This window comes from Rhea pennata, chromosome 4 (genome assembly GCF_028389875.1).
Source record: "Rhea pennata isolate bPtePen1 chromosome 4, bPtePen1.pri, whole genome shotgun sequence".
NCBI classification, from domain to species: Eukaryota; Metazoa; Chordata; class Aves; order Rheiformes; family Rheidae; genus Rhea; species Rhea pennata.
In genome coordinates this window covers 35,583,792-35,599,150 of record NC_084666.1, presented here as the reverse complement: position 1 = coordinate 35,599,150, position 15,359 = coordinate 35,583,792, and the positions used below count along the sequence as shown (strand labels likewise).

Sequence of the window (15,359 nt, the reverse complement as noted above, 5' to 3'; positions counted from 1 at the left end):
AATACAAACTTACTGATTTACTAATATTAATATAATAATTAATGTATTAATACAATTCATTCTGGTTCATCCACATGCTATATACATTTTAGACACAAACTTGGTTTTAGAGCCCTCCAGAGTCATCTTACTGTTTCAAAATTATGTCTTTCATCAGAAGAGAATCACTATTTGTCAAGCACCTAGCCCAGTGGTTTGAAGAGAAGTTTGAAAGTAGGATCTTGGTATGCCTAATATCTGCTGCCTGTGTCTGTAGAGAACATGAAACCTTGAACAATGAGAATAGTCCCACTAAACTGCTTTGCTGTGAACAGAGAGTCATGTCAGCATCCTCTCTACTTAAAACTGTGCTATTGGCAGGAGGCTGGGAATGCAGTCAGCCAGGCTCCCTTAGTGAAGCAATCCAGCCGGCTGCTGAGGGAGAAGCTGCCCATATCCATGGTCCATGAGAAGTAAACCTACTGCTGTCCCTAGCACTCCCAGCAGGAAGGAGAGGTTTCCTACAGAAACCAATGGGGATCTGCTGCTTACAGATGCCACAGCTCAGTGGCTCGAAAATATCCCCCTCAAGCTCCTGGGGGTATAGTATGGGTCTGCTAACTTGAGCCATAAACCTCAATTTTGTATGGCAGGGAACTGCCCAAGAGATAAAGGTGATACGCTACAGCAAGGGGTTACACCCCTTTCTCTACTCTTACTGTAGGTCTTTCCACTCCTCTGAGGAAAGAGGATAGCAGGGAGAGAGGGTGAATCAGAGCAGAGCAGGAATCCTGGGTGGCCTTTTTTATTTGCCAAGCTCTCTCTGAAAGAAAGAAGACTGAGACTTTTTGAAACTTGGGAGGGTTCAGGGCTGGGTAAAGGAAGGCTGGCTGGGAATAGATGTGAAATAAAGAGATTTGGTAAGATGTCAAAAAGATCCTTAATAGGAGAAACCCAAATTACTGAATTTCTATATGACACTGTGTGTGTGTCTGTGTGTATCCATGTGTCTGTGTGTGTTTACTTGGATTTCGAAATAAACAGGTTACCTTATAAAAATATAACCAATTCCAGACTAAATAATCAAAAGATAAGAGTCCAAATTATTTTGGAGTTAGTCTAAAATTACACATTTTGAAAAAAGTACCATAATGTAAAGCAAGAATAGCAGTATTAAAATAAAGTCTAGAATGATATTATTGTTGTTACTATAACTATTAGCCATTATTTTTTATGAATTATAGCAAATTTTTAGTCTTTCTGGAGAAAGCTTATAGATTTTATGTTTAATAGATTGTAATAAGATTACAGTAACATTGTGACAAGAAAAAATAATTCTTATTTTTTTATTTTCAATGCTACATTAATTAAATGAGAATGGACCCTGGTAAATTAAGTATATACAATAATCCTTGTTTGAAAAGCATTAAGGTGTATGCCAGCTTCCAAAGCTGACTTCCATAATTTTAATAACATCAGAGCTGAAAAAGACAGATCCATCTGTAGTCCTGTATTTTGACTTTATTTGTTTAGATTAGCGCTTTCAGATTCTGGTATCACTAGTGCTATTGATCCATTACTGAATGGAAACAACAGAATTATAAATAATGACACAGAAAAAAAGCAGGCATGCTCAAGAAACACTCTGTTTTGTAGCTGGGAAAAAGCACATTATTTATTAATAAATGATGCTGATAAAATATTTCCCATTGTGACAGTAAATTGTGAAAAAACAGATGGGATGGCTCTGAGAAAGCTATGATGGCATTGGAATCTGATGGTCAAAAGCAAGTAATATGGATTTCAGTAGCACAAAGAAAGTCATATACTTGGTTATTTTTAGAGGATGATAGCTTTAGTCCTAGGAATTCACATCACAAAAGAGGAGCTTGGGTCACAGCAGCAATTCTCTGACCTAAGCTCCCAATGAGATGTTGTGGCAGAAGGAATTAATCCAATTTTTGGACAAAAAAAAACGGGGCATCTACAGTAGAAATAGAGAGATTACATTACCCCTATACCTGGCATTACTATTACTGTAGAGTTATTTCTATTTCTGATATTCTAAGCTTAAGAAAGATCTCCTTTAAGTGAAGTGGAGTCAGAAAAGAGAAATGAAAGTGATTAAGGGACTGGAAAACAAGCTTTATAGTGAAAATTTGCCAAAGAAGAGATTAAGAAATGATTTGATCACATTATGTACATTTGTAAAATAAGAATAGTCTTTTCTGCTTCTATAAAATGAGATTTAAACACATCTGATAAAATATAAGAGTGAAGAATCTGACATGGAAATGTTTTCCTCTTTTCTGTAACTATGCTTAATTCAGCTGGCATAGAGCACTCAAATTCAAATTCTAGCATTTGAAGAGGATGCAAAAATCACTTGCCTGACTTGCTTGAAATAAAAATTAAATAATTGTTATCATTTAGCTCCTTAGGTTTCCAGAAATCATTTGAACAGCAACCCAAAAAAAAAGAGGTTTTCTTGTTTGATTCAGTGTTTTTACCCTTGCTTACTATAGCGACTTAGTTTTCTGCCTCCTTGTTAGATGCTTGCTTTGAAGAAAATAATGCTTCTGTCTCTTGTCTCAGAAAAATTTTGATTGCTTATACAGGTACACAGATTTAAAATTAAGTTAGCTACACTCTGAGACAATTTCCCACCTCAGAAATCAAGTACAGCAGTCCCTCTAGATTATATCCCAGTGCTAGTCAGGAAAAGAAAGGCTTTGCAGAGGTTAAGAAGCTTTGCCATACCCTGGAACTGACAATGGTTGCCCTGTATCCATCTAGATGGCATTGGAATGGGGGGTCACCCTAAGGGCTTTAAATCATCAGACTAAAACAGGACTTCCCTTGGTGCTGCAGAAGTATCAACTGTCAGGTAAGGCAGCAGAGGAAATAGAAAGTTTTGACATGCTCGTTATGGGTTGTCTTTCATCCATCATTGTTTGGCTTTGTTTTTTTGCTATCTCTTAGTTTTCTGAACAGGTTCTCCAGTTCATTATTTGACATTGTTTCTAAAAATATGACATGACAAGACATCATACTTATTCTGTCATGAGGATCTGGTATGTTTGAACATATGAATCTTCTGTAAATAAAGCAAAGGGATATGAAAGAGAATTTCAGCTCTGCAGTTTGGTTTAAGGCCTTTGATTTTACTTTGATTTGGAAATGTCATGGTTCAGTGAAAGCTTACCAGAGTGAGTTTAATGGATTAGAATATATTATTAAAATGAGATTTCTGGAGAAGTATATTCCATAGATGTGGAATATTGAGAAGGGAGATTATACAAAATGCCTTGTGAGGGGCCTCTAATGCATTAAAAGGCATAGTATACTACTTTTTCCTTCATAACCTATAGGATAAAGGGAAAGAGTAGCACTAGAGCTTCAATACGGCAGACAATATTCTGAAACTGTCAAATTTTCTTTATTTATAACTTCTCTTTTTTCATTTAGATTGAAACATTGAAAAACTCTCTTAAAGATATGTGCAGAAAAGCATTTATATTTAAGGTGGAGTTACGGATTCATAAAATCTGCCTTTATATGCTGTTGAGAATTTTTTTGGGTTCTTTTTGAGATTTTTTTTTAAACATGATTTCCTTCAAGTTTTTTTTGATCAAGGAAACCTCTTTTCATAAACAACGCCTTACCTTCTCCCTTACCCAGCCTACTCCTTTGCCTCCTCTTACCAAAAAGCCCAAAGCCTTGTATTAGTCTGTCTAATGAAAATATGAGAACATACCTAAAACTTTAAAAATGTATCTTTATATTGATCAGGCCTTAGCATTTTGCTAACAGCATCTTGGAGCCTGTAATCAACGATGTCACATATGACTTAAGAGCTCATTTCTGTAACTAGTGCAAAAGGAGCGAAGGAGTGCTGATTCCAGGCCTTAGTTTCACAGGGCTTTCTTTCAATGCCTGTTCAAGCTAATACATGAGCTGACAAACATTCCAGGAGCTAAAATGCAGGGGTGCATGATAGAGGGATCTGCTGGAAGCAGCTCAGGTTCTGTCATGGGAAGATCAGCCTAGGAGAGGCAAGCTAGCTGGAGGTCCAGGAGGATCCAAGGAAAGGGGTGAGCATGGGGATGGCAGATGATGGTGGTGACAGCAGTTCTCCACAGCCAGATGCTTCCTCTTCCAGTTCTCCCAGGAACTGTTGCTGCAACTATCAGCCAGGCATTGGGGCTGCTTTGACACTACTGAAGGATGTGCAGCATATTCATCTCCCTTTGGAGCCTTTCCAGAGTAGAATTCAGGGGAGAGCACTCTTGTTTTGGGTTTGACCAGGTTTGTCTCTCTGACAGGGGTATGACAGTTTCAGTGGTAATCAGCCACAGAGTTTAGCAGCAGATGCCACTGCTGGCAGCTTGGTCTTTTGTAGGCTGTTCACAGCAGCAACCAGTATGGAGGTGACTTGAGTCACTGCTCTGCTGTTCAGGGAATTAGCATTTGGGACGCTCCAGAGAATGGAGTAACAGGGTTAATCTAGTGCTAGAGCATGCACTAGGGAGCACAGTACACAGGGTAGGCCAGGCCAGGCCCGTTATGTTTTAGCTCTGGTTCAGCACTGGCCCTGGCAGATCAGAGCTGGCTGCTATAAAGCAACAGTAGCCTAAGAGGGAGCAGGTAATACCTGTAAGGAGAAAAAAGGAGGTGGGAAGGGGAAGCAAGGAAGCAGATCGAAACCAGCATTTGCCACTGAAAAAGGTGATTTCCACAGCCCAATTAATGATACATGTTAAAAATAACAGAGAGTTTAAGTATATGGGCTGAAACTAGATGAAATCTGCAGAACATTTGAAGCTATACTCCACTTTATTTCCTCAAGCTGAAATGCCTTATTCTGCAATCTGGGAAAAAAAAAAAAAATCCTGAATTCCTGATGTGGGAAGCAGGCTGCTGCATAGGAGTAGCATAGTTCTTTCACTTTTTTTTTTTTTTTTTTTGGGGGGTAGTGATACTATCAATGGTTAGGTAATCAGAGAATTTCTGAGACAATATTCAAAACCACCATTGTTCCTTTCTATATGCGAGAATGTGGTATATAGAGTTGTAGAAACAGGTACTAATGCTTTCATGTAAAAAACAGTCTTTTGTGAATGATGATGTCTGGGGCACTGCTGGATGCTCCACAGACCCAATCATTGTGAGGTTTGCTTCTTGTTCTAGTGTCAAGCTAGACCAGCACTGACTGGAAACATTCAGCTTCTCACTTCTGATCTAGAATTCAGGAAGCCAGTTTGCGGTTTATTAATTTGTTTCAGTAAGCTGAATTATATAGCACTTTTTGTGTTATTTAAAGAACCGGAGAAATGGGCAAATGGGAATCTCATGAACTTCAGCAACGGGAAATGTAAAGCCCTGCACCTGCGGAGGAATAATCCCAGGCACCAGGACAGGCTGGGAGGTGACCTGCTAGAAAGCAGCTCTGCACAGAAGGCCCTGGGGGTCCTGGTGGACGAACTGACCATGAGCAAGCAATGTGCCCATGGGACAAAGGTGGCCAAAGTATCCTTGGCTGCATTAGGGAAAGCATTGCCAGCAGGTCAAAGCAGGTGATCCTTCGCCTCTACTCAGCCCTGCTGAAACACACCTGGAGTGCTGGGTCCAGTTCTGGGCTCCCCAGTACAGAAGAGACCTGGACATACTGGAGTGAGTCCAGCAGAAGGCACAAAGATCATTAAGGGACTGGATCCAGAGAAAAACTGAATGAGCATAAATATTATCAAAACTGTTCTCTGACTCCATTCTCAAAAGCTTCATCATAATTTTCAAACAGAAATGATACTATTCAAAGATCCTTTACTCTCAGGTGTATATTTCTCTTTCTTTCCTTTCTATTCCAAGTACTCAGTTTTTCTTTACAGGACTTTTTCAACTCTTCTTAAAAATAGCAATCTGGCAGAGAAGAGTCCTAATTTTTGATTTTGAAAACATGGCCGTCTTAAATAAAGTTCATTCTTGTTAAATAAACAAACAAGTATTTACAGTGTTGAAAATACCAACTTTTTTAAAGAGTTCTACAGTAACTATATGTCGGAGAATTCAGATTTGTTGTCCAGATTGTCTTGTACAGTGTTTTGGGTATCTAAAAAAATAACAGAATAACCAGTATAATCTTCAAATATTTTGTCAGATGTTTTTAGAGATAAATTGATATCAAGATATTTCGTAATTCATTCTCCACTCAAGTTTTGTTTGAAAGCAGTGGAGATGTACTATGTGGATTTTCAGGGAAACTTGATTCAGAGCCACTTGTTGACAGCTACAAGTTAGAGTTAAAACAGCTGTTAATTTCTTCAGGAACATTGCTCCAGTGGATCATCAAGTTAAGAGAGCCTCTTGGCTCCCCTCTCCCCCCCCCCTTTTTTTTTTGTAGCCACAGTCAGTCCCAGGAACAGATTTACTGTGAAACAAATGGTGAGCGAGGAGCATCAAGAGATTAACTACATCAGCACAGGCAGGAGCAGGGCCTGCTTCCAGTTACATGACAGGGGCACAACCATTTGGCTTTGTTGTCCCCCTATTCTGAATTCAGCAACTTTCATACTTGCTTTCAAATTTTAACATAGACATATTTTCTTCCTTCTAGCTCATAACAGCAAGTTGAAAGAGTGCAAAACATTTATGATGCTAATTCCCATTTACTCAGTCCTTTAACTGGATACTATTTATAACATGAACTTCTTAAACCTGCTAAACATGCATATACAAAGCAAAACAGAAGAACAATTAGCTCCCTTTTATTGAGCATATCATTGATATTTATCATACTTACTGGTAAGTCCTATGCAAGACTTATGGAGACCTATGGAGTCAAGCCATAGCTACGTTGTTCTGTATTTTAGTCAACTCCTTCATATGCATCCTTCTGTGTTTCCAGTCTTTTGGACTATACTGTCTTATGCAATTAAGCCAAACAATCTGTGGCATGCTGTCAATGTCAGCAAGGCCAGTTATCTGTTGAGATGTAGGAGATATACTTGCAAAGCTACTTTTAGTTAGCATTCATGGTGTATTTTAAGTGAAAAAGGATCATTATGAACATCTGCTCTGCCTTCCTATATTAGAAATATCAAGGAACAGTCAAGGATAGTGGAAGAAATTATTTCCTGCCAGTCCCAATTGCAAAATAGAAAAAAGATGATGATTAGATTCTGTTATCTAGAACACTAATGGTCCTTTAAAAGCTGAATGTTCTCATTACTAATATTAAATGTCCAACATCCCATTTACACAAATATTACCTACTTTGTCAGCCTGACTTCACATATTGGCATTCCTAAGTAGACCTAAATTGGCATTTTGGACTGTAGACTCTTAACTATAAATACATACACAATGAAGTAGTCATTGTATTCAACAACAACAAAAAAATGCGTGTGGGAGTGGGGAGAGTGGGAAGAAAGCCTACCACATACCATATAACAATTTCTATTGAAGTGTGAGCACACCTGGATATATACAGACACAAATAACACATACAAATTACACAATGATGCAATGATCTTAGTATATTTATTTCAAAAAAAAAAAAAAAAAAGGAATTAATATTTCTCTTTGTTCAAATGAAAATTGTGATATTTTCTGACAGGAAGTTTTACTCAGAAAGATGGTTATAAATCAAAGGGACATAGATCTTATCTGACCAATAAACAAAGATATGGTTCTCTCAGCTATGGTGCATCATAGGATAGAAATTAGATATTGCCTCAGGTGTCATAATTAACTTCAGGGGGAAATAATTACATAAATGAGGTTTCAGTTTTGGCTTAGTACTGTAGATTTTCTTAGCACATGCTTTCTGCCATGTGGATTGTTTCGAGTAGGAGTATATTGGTGCGGCAGAACTAGCCTGCTTTTTAGAATTAAGAAATTTACTGCATCATTATAAAAACTAGTTGCTAGTGCGAGAGATAAGGAAGTGGCAGCTAGTTTCAGAGGATAAGAATATCCTGTATAATTTTATCAATTTATTTAACCCAAAATCTTATTGATAAAACAAATTGAACTTTAAAAGGGAAAGGGATATCCAGCTTATGCTGTCCCATACTTGCAACACATACTTTCTCGCTGTAGGTGTACACTATAGGTATAGGATGTCACCTATAAAACAAGATCATAAATTAGACTATTGAAAAAAACACAAATGTAAGTCAATGATGAAAGTGCTTCTTTACACTAAAGGAAAACAAGACTGGACTTTTATAAACAAATCAGCTCACTGAAACTTAATATTCAATGAAAATAAAGAGTCAGTTGCTTTAACAGGCACTGATCCTGTGGCCTTCTGTAAGTGCCTGAGCCCTTATGGGGAGCCTAACAGAGATTAGGATAGCTCAGTTTTTCCCACACTGTTAACCACTAGGGTCTTACTACACATCTATAGTCTCACTGCATGTTACCTTACCACAATAGATGTGTGTGTGTGGGGGGGGGGGAAAGCTAGCCTAGTACTCAACATGCAGGTGTTCTGGGGAGCCATAGAAGCCATTTAGAAAATCAGAAAAAGCAAACAGAATAAAATAACTAGAATAACTAAAATAATAAAGGTCTTCGCTTTCTCAGACTGGTAATTATCTAAATTAAAGTTATTTCTTGATGATTTTTTTTCTATTTAGGAGCTGATCCAATAACGGAAGTTTGATACTTGTAATTACTGCAATGCCTAGTATCTTTTAGGTCTTTGGCATCCGAAATGGAATCCAAAACCCTGTTATATACTGGACAAGTCCTGTACTTCAGGACTATAAATTGTCTCAGAATAATAATTTAGAAATCTGAATACTAAAGATAACTATAGCAAAGTAGGTAGATTTAAAAAAAAGGGGGGGGGAAAACAGCTGTAGGCCTCAGACCTCTTCTCCCAGAATAATTTTGTTTTTTTAATCCGGTAACTATTAAATAAAAGGAAATAGGACATTTTAGGAAACAGGGGGAAAAAACTTAGGTTACCTAAGAGTCCTAGCTGCTAGAGTCATATTCCACCATGGGTGCTCTGCGTCTGGTGCCAAATCTTGGGAATCAGATACACATGCAAATTAATAGAGCTCATTAAGTTACCTTCTATCAGCTGAACCATGGTAACCAGCCACAAGTGCTCTTCTCCTGTGGCAAATGTGATAAATGTGCAGTAATTCACACCTGGTTGCTGTACTTACTGCAGCTTAGTAAGTGCCAGCCAGAATGGTTCTGGGCACAAACAAGAGTATGTGTTTTACCCACTGGTGTATCTGTTAAAAAAGAAAAAAGAGGGTAGTAGGCGTGGGTGCTTCCAGGGCTAGGAGAGACAGGCTGTCTTTTCTTTCTCATTTAAATTTTTAACTTAGGTATTTTAGATGTCAAGGCCCTTTTGATGAATGTTACCCTTGAGCTAACTTACTGATGTGCAGAGGGGCCCGCTGGAGTGACCTTACAGGGGCACAAGGCAAGGTGTGTGAGCAGTAAGGTCTTTTCTTGGACCTGAATGGAAGGGAAGGGGAAGAAAAAAAAAAAACCCTCTTCGGTTGCTGTCCCGGCCCGAAGCGCCAGGATAGCGGCGAGCGGGAGCTGAGCCGCGAGCGCCCGGCGCTGCGCTGCGCTGCGCTGCGCGGCGCCTGAGGCTGCCCTCGCTCCTGCCCGCTCCAGCCGGGAAATCCCTCGCTTAAAGGCGTCGGCGGGACCCGATGCGAGCGGGGCTGCAGGCCCCGGACAAAGGGCGCCGCCGCCCCAGCGCCCCGCGGGCGGGGCCGCGCCGCCCGTTGGCGGCCGTTGGCGGCCGTTGGCGGCGCGGCCCACGAGGCCGCTGCCCGCCCCGGCGGCCCCCCCCCCCCCCTCTCCCCCCCCCCCCCAGGTGGTCGCTGCCGCCCTCCGCGCTGTCCGCGCCGCCGCCCGCCCGCCGCGCAGGGCCCGCTCGCGGCCCTTCCCGCCCGGGAGGCCGAGGAGAGCGGCCTTGCGAGGCGAGGAGCGGCGCGGCGCGGCGCTCCGGGGCGCCCCGCGGGGGCCCGGCGGCGGCGGGCAGCGCCGGCAGGGTTAACCCTGAGGAATGCGGCGGGAGGAATGTGCATGCAGATGAGATGGATGCTAATCTCATGCTAATGAGCGGCGGCCGCGGCCGCCCGCGGCTCAGCCGGGCTCCCCGCACCCGCGCCCAGACGGCAGCTGGGCTCCGCCGGGAGCCCTGACCCGGCTGCCGCGGCGCGGGCGGCCGCCCCGACCCCGACATGGTGGACTGAAGCGCGGCCGCCGAGCAGGGTTTGCCGAGCTGCTGCGAGAGGCTCGCCGCGCCCCCTCCCTCCCTCCCTGCCTCGGCCTAGGCTGCGGACCCCTGGCCGTGCCCCCGGCCCGGGTGGGGGCCTTTCCCGCCTCCCGTCTTTCTTTCTGTCCCTATGGAGCAGCTACCCCCGCCGCCCGACCATGCCTAGGAAAGCGGGGAATGGGCAGCTCCCCTTACCCGACGGCTGGGAGGAGGCGAGGGATTACGACGGCAAAGTCTTCTACATCGACCACAACACCAAGCAGACCAGCTGGATCGACCCCCGGGACAGGTAGGTGGGTGCCGGCGGCGGGGGGCTCGGGGCGGCGCCGCCCGCCGGGCCGGGCCGGGGTGCGCGGTGCGGGGCCCGCCGCTGGGCCCGGGGCGGCCGCGGGGGAGCAGCCCCGGCCGGGGGCAGCGCGCCGTGCCCGGCTCGCCCTCGGCTCGGGCACAGCCTGCCTCGCAGCCCGGGCTGCGGTTTCGCGCTGTCGGCGTTTTTGAAGTGGGGTGTTGTGCCTTTTTTTCTTTTTTTTTTTTTTTTTTTGGTGGGGGGGAAGAGCCTTCGGAGCTCTGCGCGGAGGCAGCGCGGGCCGGGGCCGCTCGGGGAGGCTTTGGGTGGCAGCGGGGCGCCGCAGTGCCCGGGAGGCAGGCGCGGGAGGCCGCGTGTGCTGGCTAGGCCGCGGCGCGGCCGGCCCTGCGCCCCCCGGCGCGAGCGGCAGCGCTGCGGGGCGCCGCCAGGGAGGCAGCTCCGCGCAGAGCCTGCCGTGAGCGGGGCGCGTCCGCCGGCCGCGGGAGCTGCTCGCCCTGCGCAGGCTGCGGAAACGGCTCTGCTCAGTAGGTCGGTGATAAAACTCCCAAGATACCCGCTGTAAATCATGCTCTTATTTATCTATTTTTTTTAATCCAGAGTGGTTCTGAAAAGTAATTAAAACCCAAAACTTTGTGCTCTTTACAAAACACCGTTATTGAAAACATGCAGTCAAGTTACCAAAAACTTTCAAGAGCCATTATAAACTTAGAGAACAAACTGTGCTGGATTGTAAACGAAGGCCTTGGTTTATCTTGCTCTGCAGAAATGAGAATAGGTAGTTGTGGGGAGGCTTGCCGGCCCTGAGTTGCATAGGGGAAGTTTTGACAAGCATCACGCGCTGTGTCAGGCCTACTTCTCTGTCACACTTGTAACAGCTAGTTCTCCTGGTAAACTACTACTTAAATTCCTTTGCGTTTTAAAGCATGTTAAATACCTTGCACATATTAGTGATGTAGTAACAAACACAGGACAGTGCTATTTATTACATTTGTAATAAATTGGCCTCTTGGGATACTTGAGTGTGTGTGTATAAATGTTACCTGTGACAATAAAAAGTCCCATTTTTTTTACTATCTCTAGAAATAGTGTGTTTAAAATTTTGTCTAGTTTTAGACATCTCTTAATTTGTGTTTGCAAAGCAGATTACAGATGGTATAATTGAAAAGCAAAGCAGAAAATGGAAATTACAAACTACTCATTATAACACTGCTTCATGAGCGCATTAATTTTGAATATTTTTTACGTGTTCTGTAGTCTTGAAAAGTTCAAGAGTGTTTATATTTGGTAGTAATATTTGAATCTTTTCTCTCATTAGTAGGCTGGATGGCTAAGCGAGTAACAATTGTGTGTTTGCCATCCTGTAAGGATAGGATAAATATTGTTTCATTAATATCTTGATTACACGTGAAAAAGAAGTCAAGCCCTGCGACTTGATTGTCTATAATGAGGAGTAAGGAACTGAAGATGTTTTTGAAAAGTGCAGTGTTTGAAATAATTATTAACCCTTTTCGGTCCTGTTTTTTAATACTGTAAAACAAACAGGAGAGATTTTGCACTACCTGCTTGAAGAGAAGCCCTAGTTTATTATACATGACTCAACTGTGAAGCTGAATTGCCTGCACAAAAGAGAGTCTGACAAACACATTTAGGGTGCAGTTTACAGTATTTGTAGTTACAGTGTCTGTATTTACAATCTTTATTTATGTCAATGACCTAGTTTGGAAAGGTATATAAGAATTGTTTGGAAGTTCTGTGATGACCTTGCTCTAGTTTCTATTGTATTTTCCAGGTATATAGAGGATATATGTTCTGAAACCATACCCAACATATTTAGGGCTTGTTTTCAGAAAAAGTGAAAACTTACAAGTGATCTTATAAGTTTGTCAATACAGTAAAGTTTGGATTCATACTGTTTCTGAAACTTATCTTAAACTGTCAAAGTGAAGATAATGGGTTCTGCAGGAAGACTTGAGAACACCTTACCCAGATTGATAACATCTTAGAACTTCATTAGTTTCAATTTTTTTCTCTGAGGGAAGTCATAAAGTTTTCATAACACACTTATGCAATATTATCGTTCATAGGTTCCTAAAACCTCTTTGCTAAAGCAAGTGTAGAGTAGATATGTTTTTATGGACAATTTTTCTTCTCTTATTACACAGCATTCCCAGAATGTAGAGAAGTCGCACTCAGAATTTTAAAATTATTTTTTTATCCATATTTTTATACCATATTTCAAAACTTTCCTGAAACTTGTTTCTTAATATATGTGCTTTTCTAGAATGTTCTGATAGTGTGTGTATTTGTTACTGCTTATGTGGGGCAGATTGGTAATACAATGATAACCCTGTGTACAACTGGGAAGAAAATCTAGCATCAGCTTCAAGTTTAAGGCTCAGTTTTGCCTGCTTCCTTTATCTCAGTAGTCCCATTGACATTAGAGAAGGTCACACTTGCCTTGGCTTGTGTATTTTAGGAATGCCATGGAAATTTTTTGTACTGCTCTGTTCTTAAGAGTTTTTTAATGTCTTGTGCTATTCAACAGTGACTTTTCCAAGCACTCAAGAGTACTGTGTTGATTTGTTTGGAAGACTGGTGGCCCAAAAGAGAAGGCTCTCTAAGAAATGAAGTGTGAGGAAGAGAGATGTAAATTTAGACATGAATGTAGGAGTTCTAGTAACATTTTTCGCTGTCTAAATATATGGATGTCATCCCTTCTTTGTATAACTCCTTCAAGCTACAATATACTGGGAACTGTCTTCTCTTGTCAGTTCCTCTGAAATGGATTTATTGAAAAAAAAAGGCCAAAAATATCAATTGTACCCTGCTACTATTTGATAAAGTTATAAAAAAACTGTGAAGACAACTATGGATTGGAGAGGATGAGCCGGATTAAAAGGTGTGAAGGGGTTGGAGGAATTCATACTTCTCTTTCAAGTTAGTTCCCTTCCAACTCTTTCAAGTTCCTAAAAGGCTGAGGTACAGTAATGCTTTTTGAGAATCTTTTCGTGATAGGCAAATAAGAAGGTTTTGGAATGGGAACAAAAATGTGGGGAGGAAAATATTACCATTTTTTTCATATTATAAATTTTTAGAGGTCTTCACGTTTGTTACAATCCAAAGTGGAACCAGCATAGAGTAGAGCACCAAAGAGGAACTGAAGGTAGAAAGATGGGAATCTCTGTACCCTCAAATCTTCAGCAGTTGGGTAATGTTCAGATGTCTTATCAAGTATGCAGGGCTTCCCATGTCTTGGTTTCTGCACAGTAAGTTCTTCACTAGTGATCACTGATTTACAACAGACACCTTTTTTTTTGTAGCTGACCTAAAATGAGTTCCACATCAGAAATTCTGAAGTTGCAGTTGATCTTTATTTAAATTTTATCTGCACTCTTGTCATAGTGATAAGGAGTGAGCTGCTATGAAAGCAAAACTATCTTCTCTTTCTGCTTCTTCTCACCATGCTTTCCATTGAGGATAAAAATTTACCTGTAAGCAAACAAAGAAACAACCCTCTCCCCCAGTTCTAGATATACTTTTGCTGGAATGATCTAGAGCAGTTGCTAATTACATAGCCAAGAAAGTACTTGAAAAACATCAGACGTGCAGAAAACAGAGAACCTTACTCATTGGAGATTATGAAAAACAGTTTTCTTGGTACTGGTACAGAGAGGGAATGCAATTTCCATTGCTACTTTCATTTATGAGGAGGTGAAAACACATTTTTTTCCGTGGAATTCTGTAACTTGTTTAAGATTTGTCTGTTTCTATTAGAATTTTATTAGATTTCTGCTTTGTGCTCTTTCACTCTTCTTTTTCACTGGAATTTGCTGCTACTTGTCCAATGAGCAGCAGAGGTTGTGAGAAAGGAAGGTGCTGAGGTTGCAGTTACTTTAGCATGGGGACTTTAATCTCCTCTCTTTAGTGGGCACTACCATAGCCCAAGGTGCTTGGCCAAAGACTGGAGTTGTAGTTGAAAGTATCAGAGAAATAGTGGCATCTAGGATACCATGCTGGTAAATTTGAAGGTAGCATACAACATGGAGAAAAAATAAAAGGCAAGTGGAAAAAGGCATGGTGTGATAGGGAAGCATCAAAGACTATAAGATACTTTAGATCTACTCTTTTTGTATGGAGGTAAGCTGTGTTGTGACACGTAAGTAAAACTTTTCTTTCTTTCTTTGTGAAGTGTCCAGCATCTGAGATGCTAGACAGGTACAGTTATGGGTGAAACTGATCATGTAGGTTTTCACTAATATGGTTTGAAAAAAAATTCTGGAACTTCTAGAGTGGGAGAAAAGAAAGGCAAATTTTGGACCAGGAATAAAAGGATGATTCATCAATCCTTTGAAGAATAATGATGTTAAATTGAAATGTTAATCATTATACTTTGAAAGGTATGGATCTTAATTCTGTTTTAAGTGCAAATATCAACACAATTGATTTAAGATACAACTAGAGCAACTACCTGCTAAATCGTTTATTTAGACTGCTGCTTACTAAGAATGAATTCCATTTAATGGCATACCATTACCAAAAGGATAAAGTCTCCTTCCCTTTCTAGTTGTCTTTGCTTTTCCCTTGTTGGTTAATAGCTAAGGATGGAGTGGGGCTTCCCCTTTTTGATGACATAGAGGTGTTACATATAGCCTTACCATATCTTACGAATTGTATCCTTAATAAGAAATATAGCTACCTTCATATTTTGCAAAATAAATACAGGATCATTTGATGACACACTGAGGTGTACAACTTGCATAAATCATATACTGAGATAGGACAAGGAATTTTTTTCTCTGAATATCTTTTTCCTGC

At 41.4% G+C, this 15,359-nt stretch overlaps 1 protein-coding gene across 3 annotated transcripts in view; it reads left to right on the top strand.

Moving 5' to 3' along the window:
* Positions 1-10,107: 10,107 nt before the first annotated feature.
* WWC2 (WW and C2 domain containing 2) overlaps positions 10,108-15,359 on the top strand; it is a 104,589-nt gene continuing 99,337 nt past the window's right edge. For all 3 annotated transcript variants that reach the window (XM_062575776.1, XM_062575775.1, XM_062575774.1), the window contains exon 1: positions 10,108-10,526. In XM_062575776.1, coding sequence (XP_062431760.1) covers positions 10,396-10,526 — 131 coding nt within the window. In that variant the 5' untranslated portion in view covers positions 10,108-10,395. The remainder of the gene's footprint in view (positions 10,527-15,359) is intronic.